Source organism: Amblyraja radiata, chromosome 4 (assembly GCF_010909765.2).
Source record: "Amblyraja radiata isolate CabotCenter1 chromosome 4, sAmbRad1.1.pri, whole genome shotgun sequence".
NCBI lineage: Eukaryota > Metazoa > Chordata > Chondrichthyes > Rajiformes > Rajidae > Amblyraja > Amblyraja radiata.
Window position 1 is genome coordinate 102,611,521 of NC_045959.1, and position 23,523 is coordinate 102,635,043.

Sequence of the window (23,523 nt, forward strand, 5' to 3'; positions counted from 1 at the left end):
GAAAAACTGTATGTAAGTAGATTAGATAACTTTATCGAGAAGCACAAATTGCTAGTTGATAGTCAATATGGATTCAGGTCAAACAGATCGACATCCATGGCATTAATGTAGTTAATTGAAGACATTACCAAAAAATAAACTGCTACCTGTAAACATACAAAAACTGTTCAAAGACAGAGGGGGGTTATAACTTTAGAGGGAAACTAAACTTGAAACAGCATTATGCTCGGACCAATTTAAAAAGTATGTGTATTTCTATTTGTGGGGTGGTTTTGTGGAATGGTCTTGACGAAACGATTAAACAAAGTATGAATATAATGCAATTTTTAAAAATGTACAAATCTTTGAAAAGTACAGTAATGAGGAAGGAGAATGTAAATCTCATAGATGTTAATGGTGCTTGTTCTTTTTGTTCTTTTCTTTTTTTGTTCTTTTTTTCTTAATAGCTTGATTGGAGTAGTTTTATTTGAATTGTCTGTTTAGTTTATTTTATTGAATTTTGCATTTGTTAATGGTGAAGAATGGGGGTAGGACTTGACAAGCATAGGCTTCTTCCTATCCCTTTTCGAACGAGTCTAATGTGTATTATGTTGAAATTGGCTTTTGATTTTTTAATTTATGTATGTACATATATGTTATGTATATGTGTATGTGTGTATATGTATGTATGTATATATGTACATGTATATGTATGCATGTGTGTATGTATTTATGTATTTATGTATATATGTATGTATATATATAATTTTCCTTTTATTTATTCATTTTCATCTTTTCTTTTCTTCTTTTTTTTAAATTGTTCGAAATAAAGATATCATTCATTCATGTCAAGATACAGATACAGATATTACTAGACTAAGTGGGACCCGTTGGGTCCCATGTTCACACGGGAGGGCTGGTCCACCAACACAATATTCCTATTGGTGGCCAGTGGGCGGGCTTTCTGGAGTGCTAGTATGGGTGTTGAGGGCTGAAGGGACTGGTTTCCAGAGGGCTAGCATCGCCATTATGGGCCGAATGGATTCTTGGGCTGGCAGCTCAGTCGCAAGCCTGGTGTGCTGGCAACTCATTCACTCACGGCTGGTGGGCTGGCAGTTGTCTCACGGCTATTCCTTGAAATTCCATTTCAACCAGGGTGCAAGGCCACCAAATTCATGTGCAGTTTCCTACCACTTCAAGCAGGGTGCAGGCCACCAAATTCAAGTGCAGTTTCCTACCACTTCAAGCAGGGTGTAAGGCCACCAAATTCAAGTGCAGTTTCATACCATTTCAAGCAGGGTGCAAGGTCACCAAATTCAAATGCAGTTTCATACCATTTCAAGCCGGGTGCAAGGCCACCAAAGACAGAGAGCCGTGACCTCTCCCTGCCCCTTCTTGCAGAGACTAAGCCACGCCCATACTTCTTGGTTTTATTGTCCCTCCCCCTCCCACCGGAAGGGGCGTGGCCTTCATGGCGTGATTGACAGGAGAGAGAATCTCAACATTTTTTAAACACTGATAACTCTTTTATTTTTCATCGTTGGGAAATGTCCTCATCACGTGATGAGCGGAGGGTGACTCTGAGTTAGATGGCCAAAGATCACAGCCGTACGTGGTAGCGTTTTTTCTAAAATCAATATACAGCGCAAACAGGAAGTGGTCAAGATTAGACTTTTAATTATATAGATTTTCAAACCACAATTTCATTTTCAAACCACAATTTCATTTTCAAACCACATTTTCATTTTCAAACTACAATTTCACACCACATTTTCATTTTCAAACTTAATTTCAAACCAACCACATTTTCAAACCAACCACATTTTCAAACTTCATTTTCAAACCACATTTTCATTTTCAAACTTCATTTTCAATCCACATTAAGGGCACTCACAGGTCAGTAAAACCACACTCACAGTTTAGTAGACATGTGTTCAGTGTTATTCACAGCTCAGACTGAGAGTTGTGACCTCTCCCTCCCCATCTTGCAGAGACTGAGGCACGTCCACACTTCCGGGTTTTATAGTCCCTCCCCCTCCCACTGGAAGGGGCGTGGCCTTCATGGCATGTTTGACAGGAGAGAGAATCTCAACATTTTTAAAACATTAATAAGTCTTTTATTTTTCATCGATGGGAAAAACCCTCTGGCCCTGACAGCTGGAAGGGAACTTTGAGTAAGATGGCCAAAATTTTCTTAAGAAATGGATAGATGTTTAGATCTAGTAATTGAATTTTGGAATTAGCTACAATTGGGTAACTAACTAATTATATGCTTTAATTTCAGGTCATTCAAGTAAGATTGTTTAATATTTTTTTCAGAATGCTTCAATCTATAATAACTGAAAATTTATTTCAGTTCTCTTAATTTTTAATAAAGTTATGGGCTTTTGACTGTTCTTGATCACAGCTTTTGTGTTAAATCAATGGAAAATCAATAGGGAACAAGATGCTAATTTCCGAGTATGAAAATGGCCATAACTTTTTTTAATACTGAAGATATGAAAGTGAATTAGGTGTCAAATTAAACTTCTTTTTCTGCTTTATCTGATGGGATAAATTGCAGACTAGATTTTTAAAATCTCGAAATTTTGTAACATTGCTACATTGTTCCGAGCGCCAAATCCCTTCAGTTGTACCTGCAACTGAAGCTATGGGTGGATTAGTAGACCTTGAAGAGGCATTGACACTTAGTTTTTTTTAATGTAGAGGGGTAATAGAGGTAAGGTATGTGATTTGAGAGTAATGTATCATCTGCGGGGGGAAAAAAGTACGATTTACTCGACACCGCTGCAAAAATGACACTGTTAAATGCGCAAAGTTAAAAAAAACAAATGAACTGCAAATAAACTGAAAAATCCAGATTAACTGGCGTTTTGTGTGTGGGAGCTTGTTGTGTGCATTACGCAGGCAACCAGACGGTATTACTGTGTTTAAACAATAAATAAAATGTGCTTCTTGTTGTCAAGGGGTGGGGGGAGTGGGAGGAGACAAATTGTTCGTTGTCATGCACATTTGTCATCGGCCCGCCAGGTAATTTTTGTCCCCCCCCCATGCTTTAAAGCAATTTACTATGGCTGCCAGCGGCCCGCCCGTCTGTCCCAATGGCCGGGGGGGGTGAATCACCCGTTGTGGGTGAATCACCCCGTATGTGGGCTGGGGTCCGGCGGGTGAATCATCCTGGTGTGGGGGTCAGGGTCCGGTGGCGGTGCATCGCGATCAGTAACTCTGGGTGGGTGAAGGGACTAGACTGTCCTCAAAACTGCTGCAGCTGACGGGGACGTTGCTGGGTTTTCGTCCCTGTGTATCCGCGGCCCCGCTCCACCCGGCTCCATGTGTGTGTGCGCTGCTGACCCACAGCCCGTCACAGTGCAGCAGCAAGGGGGAGACGAGGCGGAGGCCGGCCGTGGCCGGACAGCGTTGACCCTGGGGGGGGGGGGAGGAGAGTGGGGGCTGTCTCGAGGAATGCGTTCCTTCGGCCGCTTACACCTTGGTGCACAGGTTCAGAGCGCCCAGTCACCCTCCAGCCCCGGGCGGTCTTGGGTGGGAAAATTACCCCCACCCTCCCGTCTCCCCCGGCCAGTGATGTGATGGACTGCGCCCTTTCAATTAGTTGGCTTTTAGGCGTCCAGCCCTTTCGGTTAGTTGGCTTTTAGGTGTCCCACCCTTTCAGTTATTTGGCTTTTCGGCGTTGCACCCTTTCGGTTATTTGGCTTCCACTTCTATGCTTCGGCTCTTCATGCTTCGATGACACATCCGGGTACCAAAGTCAGAGGTCTGTGATTATTCCTTGTTTTTCTCCCTTCTTGAACACCACAATCACAATTACCTGGAAATGGCAAGACCTTCCAAAGGCTTACAAGTTTGAAAATTAATTGGCCTCTGTAAATTGCCACTAATCTGTAGGGATTGGACATGAAAGTGAGATAACAGGACTAGTGTGAATGGGTGATCAATGGTCAGCATGGAATTGGTGGGCCGAAGGGCCTGTTTCCATGCTGTATCTCTTAACCTGTACTAAACTAAAGTAGATAGCGTATGAAAAAGGCGTTTGGCATGGTTGCCTTCTTTGGTAATGGAGGCAACCATTATTGAGTTCGGGAGTTGGGGTGTCATGTTACAGCTATGCAAAACATTGGTTAGACCACATGTGGAGTATTATACACAATTCTGGTCGCCATGCTATAGGAAGAGTGTAATTGGTCTGGAAAGGGTGCAGAATTATTCACTTAGATGTTACCAGGCTTATGTTATAATGAGAGGCAGGATAGGCTGGGATGTTGTTCTGGAGCATAGGAGGCTGAGGGATGACCTTATAGAAGTATACAAAATCGTAAGCGGCATAGATAGGGTGAAGGGTCACACTTTTTCTCCAAGGTCCGGAACCATATATACTGTCAAAGTTTAAAATCAATGGAATTAAGAAGAAAAATAAGGTGAATAATGACAAATTTTACCTGCAATAGATTTGACGATCTTGCCTTTGGGTCTCTCCCAGTCAATGAAAAAGATATCTACAGTGAGCTGGTTTCCTAGTTTGTGCAACAGCTGAATAAACTGAGAGGAAATGTATTTCCAGCGATGAAAAGAAAAATGCTTCAATTTAGAAGTTAACAAAAATTATACATAGGAAATACAATCATATGATGAATTACAAAAACCAAGGAAGTAAAGAAACCAAGTACTATTATTTTAAGACTAGGATCTGGAGTAGTGAAAATTATTGGCCTGGATTTTACAGTCAATGGTGAAGCTAAATACTTCTTCATTCACTGTTCGGTGTGATAGATTTACATCTCAGATCACCTTTAAATTTCTCCTCTAATTTGGGTCTCCCCTGCCTTGAGATTCAGACAACCTATCCTGCCTTTGCCCCACCTCTATAAAGTCATCCCTCATCCTCCTTCACTTCAATGAAAATAAACCTAGACCATCCAATCTCTTCATACAACTACAACCCTGATATCAGGCAACTGAACCATCCTACCGCAACCAGAGAGCCATGCTGAACTACTATCTACTTCTCTGGTGACCCTCGGACTATCCTTGATCGGACTTTGCTGGCTTTACCTTGCACTCATCGTTATTCCCTTATCATGTATCTATACACTGTAAATTAATCAATTATAATCATATATAGTCTTTCTGCTGACTGGTTAGCACGCAACAAAAGCTTTTTCCTGTACCTCGGTACACGTGACAATAAACAAAACTAATGAAACTAACTCCATCCGAGGCAACATCCCGCTGAACGCATTCTGCATGTTCTCTATTGCTACCACGTCCTTACTGTAACCTGAACTATGCACAATAAGGGTAACATAATATCCTAACCTTGCCAGGGCCTTTGAAGGCAAGTATATCAAATGTCTTTTTCACCACCCTATCAGCCTGTATTGCCACTTTTAACGAGCTACGGACTGGTATCCCAAGGACTCTCTGTACATTAATGTTACTAAGGTCTCTGTCGTTTACCCTATATGTCATGCCAGAATTCGATGGTTTATTAAGAGTTAAGAGTGTTTTATTGTCATATGTCCCAGATAGAACAATGAAATTTTAGTAGCCTGATGGCTGCAGGGAAGAAGCAGTTCCTGAACCTGGATGTTACGGTTTTCAGGCTCCTGTACCTTCTTCCCGATGGCAGTAGTGAAATGTGTGGCCAGGATGGTGTGGGTCTTTGATGATGTTGGCTGCCTTTTTGAGGCAGCGACTCCGATAAATCCCTTTGATGGTGGGGAGGTCAGAGCCGGTGATGGACTGTGCAGTGTTCACAACTTTTTGCAGTCTTTTCCGCTCCTGGACGTTCAAGTTGCCGAACCAGGTCATGATGCAACCAGTCAGTATGCTCTCTACTGTACACCTGTAGAAGTTCAAGAGAATCCTCTGACATACTGAATCTCCGTAATCTTCTCAGGAACTAGAGGCGTTGATGTCCTTTATTTATAATTGCATCAGTGTGCTGGGTCCAGGAAAGATCTTCGGAAATATGCACACCCAGGAATTTGAAGTTTTTTACTTTCTCCACCATCGTTTCGTTGGTATAAACAGGATTGTGGGTCCTCATCCTTCCTCTTCCAAAGTCCACAATGAGTTCATTGGTTTTACTGATATTGAGAGCCAGGTTGTTGGGCTGGCACCATTTGGTCAGTCGGTTGATTTCACTTCTATACTCTGACTCATCACCATCTGTAATTCGTCCAACAGCGATGGTGTCGTCTGTGAACTTGATGATGGAGTTTGCACTATGTTCGGCTACACAGTCATGAGTATGGAGTGAGTACAGCAGGGGGCTGAGCTCGCAGCCTTGAGGTGCTCCCGTACTGATTGTTACTGAGGATGAAGTGTTTCTGCCAATTTGAACAGACTATGGTCTATGGATGAGTAAGTCGAGGATCCAATTGCAGAGGGATCCAATTTCAGAGGGATACACAGAGACCCAGCTTGGTAACCAGCTTTTTTTTAAAAAAGTAATCAAAAATATTTATTCAAATATTAAAATAATATTTACAATAAGTCAAAGTCAAAGTATCCTTTATTGTCATTTTGTTGACTGAAATGTTGTTGCCTTGCAGTCATACATATAATAAAAATAACAAAAACACACAATAAACACAGATTTAACATCCACCACAGTGAGTTCACCAGGCACCTCCTCACTGTGATGGAAGGTGTAAAGGAGTCGAGTCTGACACACTGTAACTTTTACTGAGTCTTTAATAAAGGCACATGTTAAACACGTCCCAGTACTGACTGCATCTAGTCTTCAGGCGTACTGGAACCAAGGGAGGAGCAAGGGGAAGATATCACAGTTATACTGAGATGGCTGGGCGTGGTTAGTGGTATTGAGGTAGCTACATTATAGGTTGCATGCAAAAACCATCTACATCCTTTCCCTTGGAAATCTAAAATTGAAGTTATAACAGTGGCAGTGTGATTATACAACACATGCAAATTTTAAACGAAGTCACCGTAGCGGACAGGAGGTTTGACAACCCGACCCGAGCGTGTGCGCATAGCACCATCACCCTCCCCACCAGATAGAAGAGGAGGCGGAGCAGTAGCAGCCGGGAAGGAGAAAGTCGGCGGAGACCCAACCGGGAATGCGGAAGGTGACCCAACCGGCACGGGTGATCCAGGAGGAGGAGACAGGGGAGAAGGAGGAGAAGGAGAACGAGCAGGGGAGGAGATCATCCGCCCGAACCCAGGAAGCGCAGAGGGAGGAGAACGCGGCAAGCGAACTGACCGGGGCATGCAGGGAGCTGTGGGGTAATTAGTAGTGGCAGGCTCGAATAGCAACGGAGGAGCGTAGGGATCCGCAGGAGGAGGCTGAGGCTCGTTAACGGCCAACAGGTGTGGCGGCTCCGGCGGTAGACAGTTCCATCAAAGTCCACCAGGTAAGATCTCGGGGAATCGTCCACACCAACAACGGTTGCGCGTCGGGAGAATCCGGTGGCTGTCTGCATGCGGACCACCTGGCCAGGCAGTAGTGGTGAGAGCGGGCGGCAGGACTTGTCGTGAGAGTGGCGCTGTACCTCATGCTTGTGAGCAATCCGTTGCTGGACGGCGGCAGGCCGGAGGACCTTGTGCACCAGGGATTGTTGGGCGATCGGCATCGGTGGGCGAAGCACGCGGGACATCAGACGCTGGGCAGGGGATCGCATGGTAGGGTCCCGTGAGATGTTGCGAAGGTTTAGTAGACCCTGGTAGAAGTCACCATTGGAGAGACAAGACTGCTCGAGCAAATTATTGGCACTGCGGACAGCTCGCTCGGCCAGGCCGTTGCTCTGAGGGTACTCAGGGCTGCTGGTATAGTGAATGAAGTTCCACTTCACAGCGAAAGCCTGGAATTATGCACTGGTGAACTGACGGCTGTTGTCGGTCTGCAAGCGGACCGGGGGCCCAAAGGTAGCAAAGTGTCTGCGCAGCTTACTGATAACCATTTCAGAGGTGATAGCAGGGAGAAGATCTACTTCGAACCAGTTGGAGTATGAATCAACCAACACCAGGCAGTGCTTGCCTCGCCATTCGAATATGTCAGCTGCCAGCGAGGTCCAGGGCATGGCAGGCGCAGGCTGTTGCAGAAGTGGCTGGTGCTGCTGATGTGGGGCAAGAGTGTTGCAATCAGGACAGGAGGCTACTCGGGCTTTAATGTACTTGGCCATGCCGGGCCAATAGTATTGTTCTTGGGCATGTGAGACAGTGGCATTGGCTCCGGGATGCCCCATGTGGGCAGCGTTGTAGTACAAGTCGTATAGGGAGGCAGGGACGACCACCTTGTGACCCTTGATGATGATACCGTCCCGGAGCACCAGTTCGTCGCGGACCAGAAAGAAAGGGTGGGCACCCGCAGGCAGTGAGGTGCGTCTGCTGGGCCACCCCCGCTGGATGACAGCTGCGAGCTGTTGCAGGTCGGGGTCGTTGGCGGTGTGCTCAACCAGGCACTGCAGCTGCTTAGAGGGAACAAAGTTGACATTTAGTACCTGCAGATCTTCCTGTTCGTAGGGGTGCCTGTCACAGGAGGACCGAGGGGCCCGGGACAGCGCGTCGGCCACATGCATCTCGGTGCCCCTCTTGTACACGATCAGAAAGTCGAACCGCTGAAGCTGTAACATCATTCGCTGGAGTCTAGCTGGAGCGATGTGGATAGGCTTATTGAGAATGGTCACCAAGGGTTGATGATCCGTCTCGATGGTGAACCTGGTACCGAAAAGGAAGTCCTTGAACTTGGAGCAGGCGAATACAACCGCAAGAAGCTCCTTCTCGATTTGTGCATAGCGCTGCTCAGTGTCTGTTATGGTACGCGAGGCATAAGAAATGGGCTGCAGCGAGCCGTCATCATAGAGTTGCAGGTAGGCAGCACCGAGTCCGAAGCGGGAAGCATCACACGTAACTACAATTGGACGTTGCAGATCGAAAAACTTGAGAGTCGGTGTGCTGATCAGCTTTGTTTTGAGAAAGTCGAAAGCCTGCTGGTGTTGAGGAAACCAGGACCAGGCAATGTCTTTTTTCGTCAGTTGCCTCAGGGGTGCGCTCAACTCGCTGAGGTCGGGGATAAACTTCCCCAAATAGTTGACCATGCCCAGGAAACGCTGCAGGCTGGTCACGTCGGTCGGGGCAGGCAGCTCGGAGATAGCGTTGGTCTTCTGCGGATCAGATTTCAGCCCGTGGGCTGTGAAGATGTGGCCAACATAGGGTACTTCAGCTACACGGAACTTGCACTTTGTCGGGTTAAGTTTTAAGTTGATCTGGCGAGTGCGGTCTAGAATCCGTCGGAGGTTGTGGTCGTGCTCAGCAGCATCTTTCCCATAAACTAGGATGTCATCCACGATCATGGCACACGGCAGGCCAGCAAACAGTTGCTCCATGGACCGTTGAAACACTTCGCTGGCAGAGTTGATGCCGAACGGCATCCCCAAAAATTTGAATCTTCCGAAGGGGGTGCCAAAAGTGGTTAAGTCTGAGGAGTGTTTGTCTAGAGGTATTTGCCAGAATGAGCTTCTGCCATCAAGGACAGAGAACACCGTGGCCTGACCGACCTGGGCAGCAACATCTTCTACAGTCCTCATGGGGTAGTGAGGACGTCTTATTGCCAGATTTAAGTCTTTGGGGTTGATGCACACCCGTATCTCGTTCTTACCCTTCTTCATGGTGGCGACCATGGTGGAGACCCACTTGGTGGGTTCGCTGACAGCTTCAAGCACTCCCATGTCAACCATGTTCTTCAGCATGGCCTCGACCTTGCCCTTCATGGCAAACGACACCCTGTGTGGAGCAGGGACTACTGGTACAACCGACGGATCAGTTGCGATCTTGTATACAAGGGGCAACTTACCCAGATCATCATCGAATAGGTCAGGGTACTCGGAGAGTGGATTCAGCATCACCCGCACTTCGTGGACAGTACGGTCAAAGGACACCAGCCCGAGATCCTGACAGGCCTGATTGCTCAACAGAGTCACACAGTCGCAGTCAAGAATGAAAAACGACAGGTCACGGGAAGATTTCTTCAGCACATTGTGGAAGGTGGCCCTCCCCACAGGTTTTAGCTCCTCTCCCCCATAAGCACGCAATATGGAGCGATCAGCAGTTAACAGCTCATTATTCCTTATCTTCCTGAACAGGGATGTTGACATAACATTCACTTTCGCCCCCGTGTCCAGCTTAGCAGTGAAGGACTTGTTGTTGACAGTGACAAGCACAGAAGGATCGGGGAGGCGAGATTGATTATGAATGAGAGAATAAACACTGGCATCTCCCATGGAAATACTGGGCTCAGAGTCGAGGGCAGTGTCGACAGAAGACTGGGAACCGAATTCGTTATCAACTTGTTGAAGGTTGTTTAAAACTTGTCTGGGAGCTGGAGGAACGTTCCCACGGGAGCGACAGGCAGCTGAGAAATGGTTCATCTTCTTAAAGAAATTACAAGCTTTACCAAATGCTGGGCACTGCGACTGCATGGAGTGGATATAATTGCAGTTGGGGCACTTCTTGACAAGCGGGACCCGAGCGGCATAAGTCAGCCGCGGTGCAGGGCGAACGTTGTCTTGCTTGCGACGGGGCATAACAACACCAGTCAGATTAATAGCCCGATTATCAGATCCCCTCTGCCCATGTAGCAGGGCAACCACCTCAGTTATACGGCATGCATGCATAGCCTCAGTCAGGGAGAGAGCCGGTCTTCGCAGCAGCTCTGCTCGTAGCTTCTGATCTAGCATGCCGGTGACCAAAATATCTCTGGTGAGCTGATCACACATGGTCTTGAAACGGCACCGCTGAGCAAGGTAGCGCAGGTCAGCGATAAAACATTCAACAGGCTCATCAGGCTGCTGTTTCCTTGTAAAGAATCTAGCCCGCTCCAATATACGGTTGGAGGGCAAGTCACAAATCTCCGCAAACTTGCGTAAGAGACATACCGGGTCGTTGGCAGATTCCGCCGGCTCGGCGACCTGGTCGTTGTCATCCAGGACCGCTGGATTGTAGTTGAAAGCCTGAGCTCGTTTCATAGCATCGGGACCGGCGAGGTTCAGCAGGAGTGAGGCTTTGACCGCATCAGGGTCATTTCGGTGCACGATGTTGATGAAGTGGTTGTAGTCCATCACAAAAGTAGCCCATCACTCCGCAATGTCAGCGTCAAAGACAAGGGGAGAGGGCTTGCGGCACGAGAACGCCATGGTGAATAGGGAATTAAACACTAGTAAAACTAGGGGCAAATAAAACCCAATAAACAGGAGGCGCGCGTTTAACTTACTGACACCATGTAAAGGGTGTTGAGTCTGACACACTAACTTTTACTGAGTCTTTAATAAAGGCACATGTCAAACACGTCCCAGTACTGACTGCATCTAGTCTTCAGGCGTACTGGAACCAAGGGAGGAGCAAGGGGAAGATATCACAGTTATACTGAGATGGCTGGGCGTGGTTAGTGGTATTGAGGTAGCTACATTATAGGTTGCATGCATAAACCATCTACAGAAGGCAAAAGTCTTAAAGTCTTTGTCTCTTCCCTCCTTGTTCTCCCTCTGCGCTGAGACGATCCAGGCTTCCGATGTTGTGACCCCACCGGGTGATGGTAAGTCAGTCCCGCGGCTTCGCGAACGGGCCGGTTCAAACTCCGCGGCCCGGGGTGGTCGAAGTTGCTGAAGCTGCCACGCTCCAGCCCAGCGGACGAAGCTGTTGTTGCGGGAGCTCCGGAAATCCAGGTCACCAACCTGTGACCTGCGAGCTCCCGACGATGTCGTCCACTGGGCCCGCGGCCGAGCCTCCGAAGTCGGGCCGCCGCCGGAACGCCAGTACAATAAAACAAATCAGAACCCACCACCATAATACAAGACAAACAATAAACTGTTATACAACTATCTTACTATTCTTGTCAAGGATGCATTCAACCCCCTGCGGTGCCCAGCGGTCGCGGAAATCCCCCAGGGCGCCCGTTAACAGCACATAATCCCTCCCTAACACCACCCGGGCACGGATGTAACCTTGGAAAAGGGGCAGGCAGCTGGCTCGGGCAGAGCCCTCTTCCTCCTGGGCCATGAGTTGCAGATGGCCAGCTTCCAAAGATGAGGATGGTGAGTAAGAAGTTCAGCCAGAAGGCAAGGAGCAGCCCCTTTAGGTAACGGAACAGGGGATGCAGCCTCACACATTCCATATACACGTGGTACACAGACTCTTCCAGCCCGCAAAAGTAGCAGGCGGCTGGCGAGTCAGTGAACTGTGAGAGAAACAGGTTGCAAGGGACTCCTCGCTGCAGTACCTTCCACCCAAGTCCCCGATGTAGAATCCCTGCAAAAAGGGACCCCCACCGGGTGCCCCCCTCACGACCAGAAGGCAACACCAACCGCCACTTAGTGTCCGGACGATGGACCAGGGCGAGGAAATGTAGGGTGTGGAGGAGCCCGTACAGGACATGCTTCCCTCAGAGGCAGATGAAGGGTGTCGAGGAAAGGCAGCACAAGTTGTGTGGGACCGGCTCCCGGGAAGGATTACGGCGCCTGAATCCGACGAGTACGTCCGGCTGAGCGGGGGTTTGCCCAACCGCAAGTACACCCACGTTTGAGCCCCCTCCAACACCCGGTGGGGCGGGTCAAGGGCCAGCTGCTCTCACGCCCGGGCTGACGCCCTCCGCCAGCGGTGGGGGGGCCCCGTGGTAGCCAGCTTGGAGGGGATGATGGTATTGAATGCTGAACTGTAGTTTATAAACAACATTTTACTGTCCAAGTGGTCCAGTGTGGAGTAGAGAGCCAGTGAGATCACATCCTCCGTTGATCTGTGTAATGGTAGGCAAACAGTAGTGGGTCGAGGTTCTCGTTGAGGTAGGAGTTGATATGCACCATAACCAACCTCTCAAAGCACTTCATCACCACAGACATTAGTGCCACTGGTCGATAGTCATTGAGGCACATCACCTTACTCTTCTTGGGCAAAGGTATAATTGATGCCCTCTTAAAGCAGGTGGGAACCTCAGACCCCAGTAATGAGGTTGAAAATGTCCACAAAAACTCCAGCCAGTTGGTCTGCACAGGTTTTGAGAACTCGACCGTGTATACCATCAGGTCCAGATGCTTTCCGAGGGTTCACCCAACCTGAAGGATCTTCTGACGTTGGCCTCTGTGACTGTGACTGTAATACCATCAGGGCGTATGGGGGCTCTGGAAGGCACATCAATGTTCTCCCTATCAAAGCGTTTGTAGAATGCATTCAGCTCGTCAGGGAGTGATGCTTCGCTGTTGCTTGAGCTGCCTCCTGATTTCGCCTTGTAGGAGGTGATGGCATTCAAGCCCTGCCACAGTTGCTGAACATCCGCCCCATCCTCCAGCTTTGAGCGGAAGTTCCTTTTGCCCTTTTTGATGGCCTTGTCAAGGTCGTAATGAATGCACATTTGATGGGATTAAATATCATCCGCCACTACTCTGCCAAACCTGTCGGCTGATCTATGTCCCGTTGTTTCCCTTGACAACCATTTAAAATGTTCATGTCTTCAGCAAATGTACCAACTTTCTCATACTGCCTGCATTCTCATACATCAATTATATATAATACAAACACCAATGGTTCCTATGCTACCTCATTTGCTCGTCTTATAGAGGGGAAAACACAGGATGAATGCACTGAGTCTTTTACCCAGGGTAGGGGAATCAAGAACCAGAGGACATTGGTCTAAGGTGAGAGGGGAAAGCTTTAATAGGAACCTGAGAGGCAACTTTTTCACACAGAGCGTGGTGGGCATTTGGAATGAGTTGCCATAGAAGTAGTAGAACCAGGTACTATAACAACATTTAATAGACATTTTAAACCTTCGGTCCACCTTGCCCACACCGACCACGATGCCCCATTTACACTAGTCCACCTGCAACCATTTGGCCCATATCCCTCTGAACCTTTCCTAGGCATTACCTGTCCAAATATCTTTTAAATTTTGTGATAGTACCTTAAACCAATGTCCTCTGGTCCTTGATTCCCCTACCCCGGGTAAAAGACTGTGCATTCATCCTATCTATCCCACCCATGATTTTATATACCAATATAAGATCACTCTTCAGCCTCCTGCACGCCAAGGAATAATGTCCCAACCTGCCCAACCTCTCCCTATAGCTCAGAAGCTTACTGCTCGGCCTTCGTCAATTTGTGTCGGTTATCTCTTTAAAAAATTCATTCAGATTTGTGAGATATGATCACCCCTGCACAAAACTGTCCCAACTACCCCTAATCAGTCCTTGCCATTCCAAGTGAATATAAATCCGCTACAACAGGTTTTTTGTTTATCGCTTATGTAAGGTTTATTGGTCTGTAGTTTCCAAGCTTACCCCTATTGCCCTTTTTGAACAAGGGGACAGCTTTAGCTTAGTCTTAAGGAACCTCACCCACGGAGAATCGATGTGCACGCAAACAAAATATTTCAGCTCGGTACACGTGGCAATAATAAATTAAACTAAATTAAAAGCAGCCCCAGCAATCTCCTCCCTTGCTTCCCGTACCAAGCACCACCTTGTGATCATCATCCCTTCATTGGCTTCCGGCACTACAAAACATTACAGAAAAAATATTTATCTTAGTTCACAAGTTACTCACAACAGCCTACCAGTGTACAATCCTCTGACCCAACATCTAAAGGTTTGTCCTTCAGATCTTTACAGTTTATCCAATTGTGCATTTTTCTTTCAACGTAAAATGGTAAAAGAGAATCTTTTGAAATAGGGCGGCACAGTGGCGCAGCGGTAGAGTTGCTGCCTTACGGTGCCAGAGACCCGGGTTCGATCCTTTGCTGTCTATATGGAGTTTGTACATTGTCCATGTGACCACATATGTTTTCTCCAGGTGCTCCGGTTTCCTCTCACACTCAAAAGACGTACAGGTTTGAAGGTTAATTGGCTACTGTAAATTGTCCCTAGTGTGTAGGTTAGTGCTATATATGGGTGATCGCTGGCCGCACAGATTTGGTGGGCCTGTTTCCACGCTGCATCTCTAAAGTCTAAAGTTATAATTTTGCAGGCTTAACAATCCTAACTCAATGTTGCCAATGTTCTTTAAACACATACCTTCAAAGTAAATGCGCTGGCCACAGAAGAAATAAAGTGGATCTCCTGGTTCGGTGTGGGCAGAAGAACAGAAAGAACCCGCTGACCCTAAAGAAACAAAATATCCCAAAGCAAATACTAAGGTTATCCTAAAGCATAAGTACAGTAATTATTGAAATTACAAGGTACTGCAGATGCTGGTTATAGCAAAGACACAAATGATGGAGTAACACCGGCAATGACCATCTCTATTGAGAGAGTATCTGACCCGCTGCTATTATCATCACAAAGCTCAACACCATCAGTGTCCTGGGGGTCAACACTGACTAAAAATTCAACTGGACCAGCCATAAAGAAACTGTATCATAAGAATGGGTATTCCTGTGAGTGACTCCAATCCTGACATCCCAAAGCTTTTTCACCATCTTGGGGCGGCACAGTGGAGCAGCAGTAGAGTTGCTGCTTTACAGAGCCAGAAACCCAGGTTCGATCCTGACTACAGGTGCTGTCCATTCAGAGTATGTACGTTCTCTTCGTGACCGTGTGGGTTTTCTCTGGGTGCTCCGAGTTTCCTCCCACATTCCAAAGACGTGCAGGTTTGTCGGTTAATTGGCTTTTCTAAAAAAAATTGCCCCTAGTGCGTAGGATGCAAAACTAGGATAACATAGGGTGATTGTTGGTCGGCGTGGACTAGGTGGCCTAGGTGGCCCGAAGAGCCTGTTTCTACAGAGTATCAGTTAACTAAACTAAACTAAATTAATCCATAAAGCACAGATTAGGGGCACGCTGAAATATCTTTAATTTACTTAAATGAAACACTACCAACAATTCTGATAAAGGCTCCAGGGCAAATCAACCCCTGGTGGTATTCCATTAAATACCCCACATATCAATCCCCTCACCATTGTTGCACAGTGGTTGCACTGTGCACAATCTACAAAATTATCAGTGGTTATCCAACCAGGCTACTGCAATAGCATTTACCAAATCCTCAACCTCTACAACTAAGAAGGGCAAGAGCAGCACAGATGGAAACAACGCTACCTATGGCTCCCTGCCATAGGTGACCTAGAAATATATTGGTGGTCCTTCATAGTAACTGGGTCTAGATCCTGGAACTCCCTGTCCATCGCAAGAAGGTGCCTCGCCGCCAACTTCTCAAGGGCAATTGGGGAAGAACAATTAGTGAAATGATTGCCCGTGGCAACTGCACGGAGCAGCGATGGAAGAAGTCACCAGTATCGCGCTGAGCCAGGTTGACCCCTGCTTCACCCATCCACTGCCACCAGGACGCTGGGCCATAAAGTGAGAAATGTAAGAAACTGCACATCTGCATAGTTCTTTTTCAGACTTTTTATTAACGTGGAAGTTGCAAGATGGCGCCGGAATGCAGCGACTTTCTGTGTGCTGTTCCAGAAGATGATGTATTGTACTCGTGTATGATGTGATGTAACTGCATAGCATACAGAACAAGCATTTCACTGTACTTCTGTCCATGTGACTGTAAAGAAACCATTGAACCTAGATGGAGTGAATGTGGAGAGGATGTTTCCACTAGTGGCAGAGTCGAGGACTGGAGGCCATAGCCTTAGAATAAATGGACCTACCTTTAGAAAGGAGATGAATAGGAATGTCTTTAGTCACAGGGTGGTGAATCTGTGGAAGCCATTGCCACTGTCAGCGGTGGAGGCCAAGTCAATAGATATTTTTAAGGCAAGGCAAGGCAAGGCAATTTTATTTATATAGCACATTTCATACACGAGGCAGACTCAAAGTGCTTTAAGGAGGAGGTTGACAGATTCTTGATTAGAGAAGATGTCAGGGGTTATGCGGAGAAGGCAGAATGGGGTTGAGAGGGAAAGATATGATTGAATGGCAGTGTAGAATGGCCTAAATTCTGCACCTATAACCTATGAACATACAGTATGAACCATTAAATACTGGTCTTCTTGCGAATACCCAGATCCCAAAACGAATATGACAAATTATAGAATAATAATGCATTTTGTTCAAATATCAATTATATATTAAGTACACTGAAATACATTGAAAATGGCAATAAATTAAAATAAATGTACACTGATGTAAATAATCATATTAAATATTTAGTGATACCTTAAAGAATATAAGCCAGTAAATGCCTGTTCCAAATGTCACAATAAAGAAGGTGTTTGCCAGGTCTCCAGCATAAAACAGCAAGAACTTCAAGACAGTCTGAATTTAGAGAAAAAAACCATATTTAATTGAAGAATGTGCAGGAAGGAACTGCAGATGCTGGTTTACACCGGATAGACAGAAAATGCTGGAGTAACTCAGCGGGAAAGGCAGCATCTCTGGAGAAAAGGAATGGATGACTTTTAAGGTCGAGACCCTTCTACCTGAAACCTCACCCATTCCTTCTCTCCAGTGATGCTGCCTGCCCGCTGAGATACTCCAGCATTTTGTGTCTATCCTTAATTGAAGAATATTTGTACAACATTTCTATGGATGTGGTATAATGCTTCATAGGTATTTATATTATTTTGCAATTATCAATACTCATGTCAAACATATTCAAATTCAATGCTGTAAAGCAGGTGATGTTTCTCATGAAAGTAAATGCTCCGAATCCCAATGCAAATCTGGGATGCTACATTTTCTCTAATACTCTTTCGCAGTTATACATAGCGTTCAAAACTATGATAAAAATTGCGAGTAGATGTTGTGCTGATTAGGGATCCCACAGTGAGAGAAAAAAAACTATTGAAGGAGGAAACAATTCTCTTTGCATCTGGGGCAAATACAAATATATTTCTTGACTTGTGTGCCTTATTTCTTAGATGGGAAATTATACCTCACACCAAAAGAAAGCAAGAGGAAGTTAGAACATGTTTAAAACACTTGAAGAAAATCAACAAAAACAATTTCAATTTCATATTTGATTATTTTCTAGTCGAGCTCCCTCGGTAGCTTGCTCTGTCATAAATATATAGCCATGTAGTCACACAGCATGGAAACAGACCCTTCAGCCCAACCTTCCCATGCCAACCATCTACATACATTAGTCCCACCTGCCCATGTTTGGCCCATATTCCTCTAAACATTTCCTATCTAGGTAACTGTTCAAATGTCTTTTCAATGTCGTTATAGCACCTGCCTCAACTACCTCCTCTGGCAACTCATTCCATATACCCACAGCCATTTCGGGAATCCAAGTGTTTTGCACACAATTTTCAAACGATTTTCTTCATGTTTTTACACAAAGTCAGGTTCAGCACATGCATCATTAGAAACTGACATGTGCTGTACCTGGCTTAAAGATACGATATCAAAACAAAGTTGCATCTTAATCCATACATACTGGAATATCAATCATTGGAGATCCAACGCGTTTTTTCCAAGTGGCTGTCTTTATCATTGAATAGATAGCTGATAAGCCTGACAGGAAACCCAGTGCAATCTAAAGCAGAAAACGTAAATATGCATATTAAATAAATGTAGTCTTTATTCTACTTTTCACCCTTCCAATATCCTCGTATCATCATACCACTCTAACTGATTTTGAGTGTAGATTAGTCCAGGTTGTACACTCTGGACTTTGGATTTATAGTAATGCAACCATAGGGAGAATACTGTATGGAAAGAGATCCTCTAGCCCACCGGGTCCATATTGACAACGAACCATCCATTTACCCTAATCCTACATTAATCCCATTTTTCATTCTCCCCACATTTTCATAAATTTCAACCCAGATTCTGACACATTGCAAAACTACGGGACAATTTAGAGGCCGATTAACCTACCAACTTGAACATCTTTAGGATGTGGGAGGAAAGAGGAGCATCTAAAAGAAACCCATGCTAGTCCAGCAGGTCAGCATGGTACCACAGCGGTAGAATTGCTGCCTTACAGCGCCAGAGGCCCAGGTTCCATCCTGACTATGGTACACATATCCCAGTTTGCATTGATGGTGCCGAAGTAGAGATGGTTGAAAACCTCAACACCCTAGGAGTCAATATCACCAACAACTTCTCCTGGGCTACCCATATTGAAGCAACGACCAAGAAAGCACACCACTTCCTTAGAAGGCTTAGGAAGTTTGGCATGTCCCCTACAACTCTCACCAACTTCTATGGATGCACCATTGAAAGCATTTTATCAGGATGCATTACTGCTTGGTTTGGGAACAGCTCCATCCAAGACCGCAAGAAATTGCAGCAAATTGTAGACGCAGCCCAGACTATCACACAAACCAACCACCCTTCTATTGACTCTATTTATATCTCACGCTGCCTCGACAACTCCAGCAGCATAATCAAGATCAAGTCGCACCCTGGCCACTCCCTCTTCTCCGCTCTCAAATCGGGAAAAAGGTATAGAAGTGTGAAAACTCACACCACCAGACAGATTCTTCCCAGCTGTTATCAGGCAACCGAATCATCCTACCACAACCAGAGAGCAGTGCTGAACTACGGATTTCTTTGGTGACCCCCGGACTATCCTTGATCCAACTTTGCACTAAACATTATTCCCTTATCATGTATCTATACACTGTAAATGACTCGATTATAATCATGTATTGTCTTTCTGCTGACTGGATAGTACGGAACAAAAGCTTTTCACTGTACCTCGGTACACGTGAGAATAAATAAACTAAACTAAACTAAACCAAGGGTGCTGTCTGTACGATGTTTGTACGTTCTTCCCGTGATTGTGTGGGTTTTCTCCGCGTGTTTGGGTTTCCTCCCATACTCCAAATACATATAGGTTTATAGGTTAATTGGCTTCGGTAAAGATTATAAATTGTTCCCAGTATGTAGGATAGTGCTAGTGTACGGGGATCGCCAGTCGGCGCGGACTCGGTGGGCTGAAGGGTCTGTTTCTGCGCTGTATTTCTAAAGTAAGCTACACACAGGGAGAACATGCAAACTCCACATGGATAGCATCCGTGTTCAAATTTGAACCCAGGTCCCTGGCGCAGTGAGGCAGCCGTTCTGCTAGCTGCACCATTCCATATCATTTAAGGGGATATTAAGCTAGCTTCTTTCTATCCCCAACTGTAAAGCCCCCTCTGTTCAGTTGTATCTCCCTGTCAATCGCAATCAAGATAACATTTAATAGAAGTTGAAAGAAGGACATGGAAACTCAAATTCAGATATGTGACTTGACAGTCTTGCAAATACCAATTTAAAATGAGTATGCTAAACATAATCTTCAAAGCCTAACAAAACCAATTTCTATAAAATTAGCGATCTAGGTGACACAAGATAACTAGTTGACACAATGAGATATCAGTCCCTCTCCATATGTTATTTTAGAAAGATGGTATAGAATATTGGACCGTCTGCTGATAATCATGATGTAACTGGACAATCTAGCATTCCTGTATTTAAAACAATTTAAAATGTTGCACTTGTTACACGCACGTACCTTTGCAAATATATTTTTCTGTTGGGAATTATGCCCAGCCAACAAAAGCCAATATATAAAATGTGTCCAACATTATAGAGTCATAGAGTCATACCATATGGAAACAGACCGTTCGGCCCAACTTGCCCACACCGATCAGATGTCAAATCAACACTAGTACCACCTGTCAGTGTTTGACCCATATCTTTCTATGCTTCTCTACTGCATTAGTTATAGAGTCATAGAGTGTGGAAACAGGGCCTTCAGGCCAACAAGTTTCGAATGAAACAACATAATTTCATTCATAGAAAACATATTGCATTTCAGAATTCATTGTCCGGCAACTACTTATCATTAATGAGCAGTACTGAAGTTGGACCAATATAAGCAAGATTAACAGATACATTTTAAAATACTTGGCATCAAACTTCAAGCAAGAACTACAGGAGATAAAAGCTCCAAAATAGACACTGCCGGACAATAATGATACTGAATGTTATGAAAACCAGAAAGAGAAATTTGTTCACAATGATTGAACATTTATTTTTCTTCCTTCAATAACCTATGAAGTGGACATGATTGTTGGTTTAATTTGAGGGCAACATAAACTCTGAAAAATTATCATACTTAATTATCATGTTACAAGACATATTTATCGTCATTTTAGTTTGAACAATTGAACAATTTTTACAAACCTACCTTTGTATTTTGAAATGCTGTAATCAAGTCCATTTGATATTCAACTGAGAAAGATACCTGTCCCATACGTGGAAAAATATTAAATAAAAAGTTTATACTTTGGTTCAATCAAATTAAACTCTGATAATTCACCATCCGTTTGAAACACATTTTGTTTGGAAACCTTGGTAGTTTGGCATCTGGCTCAGTTATTAGTTTAGAGTTTGAGTCGGGGGTCCAGAGTATGGGGGCTGCATGCGGACTGTGGACTTTAGTTTAATTTACCGGTAGTTTAAAGATACCGCAATTACAATTATTTCCAAGCCAATTAACTTACAGACCTGTACGTCTTTGGAGTGTTGGAAGAAAATGGAGATATAGGAGAAACCCCACGCAGGTGATGGGGAGAATGTACAAACTTCGTAAAAACAAGCATCCATGTCTGATCGCTGTGCCATTGTGCTGCCTGATGCTGAACTTGATGTATGACGGGAGTTAGGGCCAGGATTTGGGGCATCAGGGATTAGGAACGGGGTAGAGTTACGGCTGGAGCTGGGATCTGGACTTCTTTCATCTTTCTCATTCCCTTTAAACTCGCTGGGTTCACTGGAAAATGTATACTATTATGAAGGATGAGAGGATCTCATTGAAACATAGATTGTTAAGGGTTTGGACACACCAGAGGCAGGAAACATGTTCCCGATGTTGGGGGAGTCCAGAACCAGGGGCCACAGTTTAAGAATAAGGAGTAAGCCATTTAGAACAGAGACGAGGAAACACTTTTTCTCAGAGAGTGGTGAGTCTGTGGAATTCTCTGCCTCATAGGGCGGTGGAGGCGGGTTCTCTGGATGCTTTCAAGAGAGAGCTAGATAGGGCTCTTAAAAATAGCGGATTCAGGGGATATGGGGAGAAGGCAGGAACGGGGTACTGATTGGGGATGATCAGCCATGATCACATTGAATGGCGGTGCTGGCTCGAAGGGCCAAATGGCCTACTCCTGCACCTATTGTCTATTATGTAAAATGTTAACAAAAGAAGGTTGAATATATAGGAAACGTTGCAAATCTGTCATTAAAAAGCCTTGAGTGTGTTGGATTTTCGGTGTCTGTGGGACTTTGTTTTGTGTACATTCACTCGGAGGCCCTGCTTCCCAATCTTTCAAGGTATTTCTGTAATTTGAACATCTAGTTCTCTGTTGATTACTGCCCATTTTAATATCATTTGTAAATTTAAAGAGTTTTGCTTATATCTAAATTTTACTTCGGAGTCACGTGAGTGACTACGTGAAGAACCCCGTTCAGCCGCACGTGCGTCATTACGTCAGACGCATTGGTGCAAGCGGCCGGTTGGAGCAGCAGGAGCTTCTCCAGCGCGGTAAGTTTAAAACTCAAGGTAAGCTTGTTTTTCTTACCTGTTTTATTCCTTGCAGGAACCTCTTGTTCCAGAGGCTTCCTGCCGGAGGATTCGCGAGGCCCAACGAGGGAACCAGCTATGGGTGTGGGCCGTGGGAGCAGATAGCTGGAGAATGTCGGGTGTCGCGAAGTCGGTCGCTGACGGGTGGTCAGTGACTTCCAGGCGCTCCGGGTGCCGGGAGAGTTTCCCTCTGATAGGCGCTGGGGTTCCTGGGGAGTGGACCTCCAGTAGGCTGGGTGCCGGAAGGGTTTTACCTCCAATATAAATATTAATGCTGGGGTTCCCGGGGAGGGGACCTCCAGTAGACCAGGTGCCAGGAGGATTTCCCCCCGATATAATATAGATGCCGGGTGTCGGGAGGATATTCCCCGATATATACATAGATACTGGGGAACCAGTAATTATGCGGCTTTCAGACCGCAGGGGTCCCCAGGAAAGGGGTTAAACGGACCGGAACGGTCAGTTCTGGTGCTGGTAGGGGTTTGTCCCTCCGGTAATATATATGGGTGCTGGGATTCCCAGGGGAGGGGAAATCCACCAGCAATGCGGTGCCCAGACTGCAGAGGTTCCCAAGATATGGGGTAAATCGATCAAAGTGGTCAGTTCTGGTGCCGGGAGGGTTCCCATCCGGTAAAGTGAAAAATGTGGAGGTTGACCAGGATGGAGTCCTATTGAGAGGAGGCTCAAGCTAGATAACCCTAATAGCAGGAGTTGTGTCAGTGCGGGACTATGGGAGAGTCCACGCCAGCAGCAGGGCTGCTTAATGGGGATGCCGAGTCTATGGCAGTGCCGGCCTATTGCTCTAGGCCACGACAGCAGCGCCTTGTAATAGGGCTGCTTAAATGTATGGCAGCAGCACCTGTAGAAGGGCTGCATAATGTCTCCCTCATGGAAGAGGTGAGTTTACCGGTGCATTTCTGACCCTGAAGGGTGGGACTGTTGGAGAGGCCGCGCCAGCAGCGCCTTGTAGTAGGGCTGCTTGATGTCTCCCTCATGGAGGAGGTGAGCTTACCGAGGCATTTTCTGACCCTGAAGGGTGGGCCGGTTGGA

At 45.7% G+C, this 23,523-nt stretch overlaps 1 protein-coding gene across 1 annotated transcript in view; it reads right to left on the reverse strand.

Annotated features, from left to right (window-relative positions):
• tmem67 (transmembrane protein 67) overlaps window positions 1–23,523 on the reverse strand; it is a 125,562-nt gene that overhangs the window by 40,567 nt on the left and 61,472 nt on the right. The window contains exons 15-19 of the mRNA XM_033020405.1: window positions 21,082–21,138; window positions 18,334–18,432; window positions 17,109–17,207; window positions 15,015–15,101; window positions 4,434–4,533 (exon numbers count right to left, since the gene is read on the reverse strand). Of these exons, the coding sequence (XP_032876296.1) occupies window positions 4,434–4,533; window positions 15,015–15,101; window positions 17,109–17,207; window positions 18,334–18,432; window positions 21,082–21,138 (442 nt within the window). The remainder of the gene's footprint in view (window positions 1–4,433; window positions 4,534–15,014; window positions 15,102–17,108; window positions 17,208–18,333; window positions 18,433–21,081; window positions 21,139–23,523) is intronic.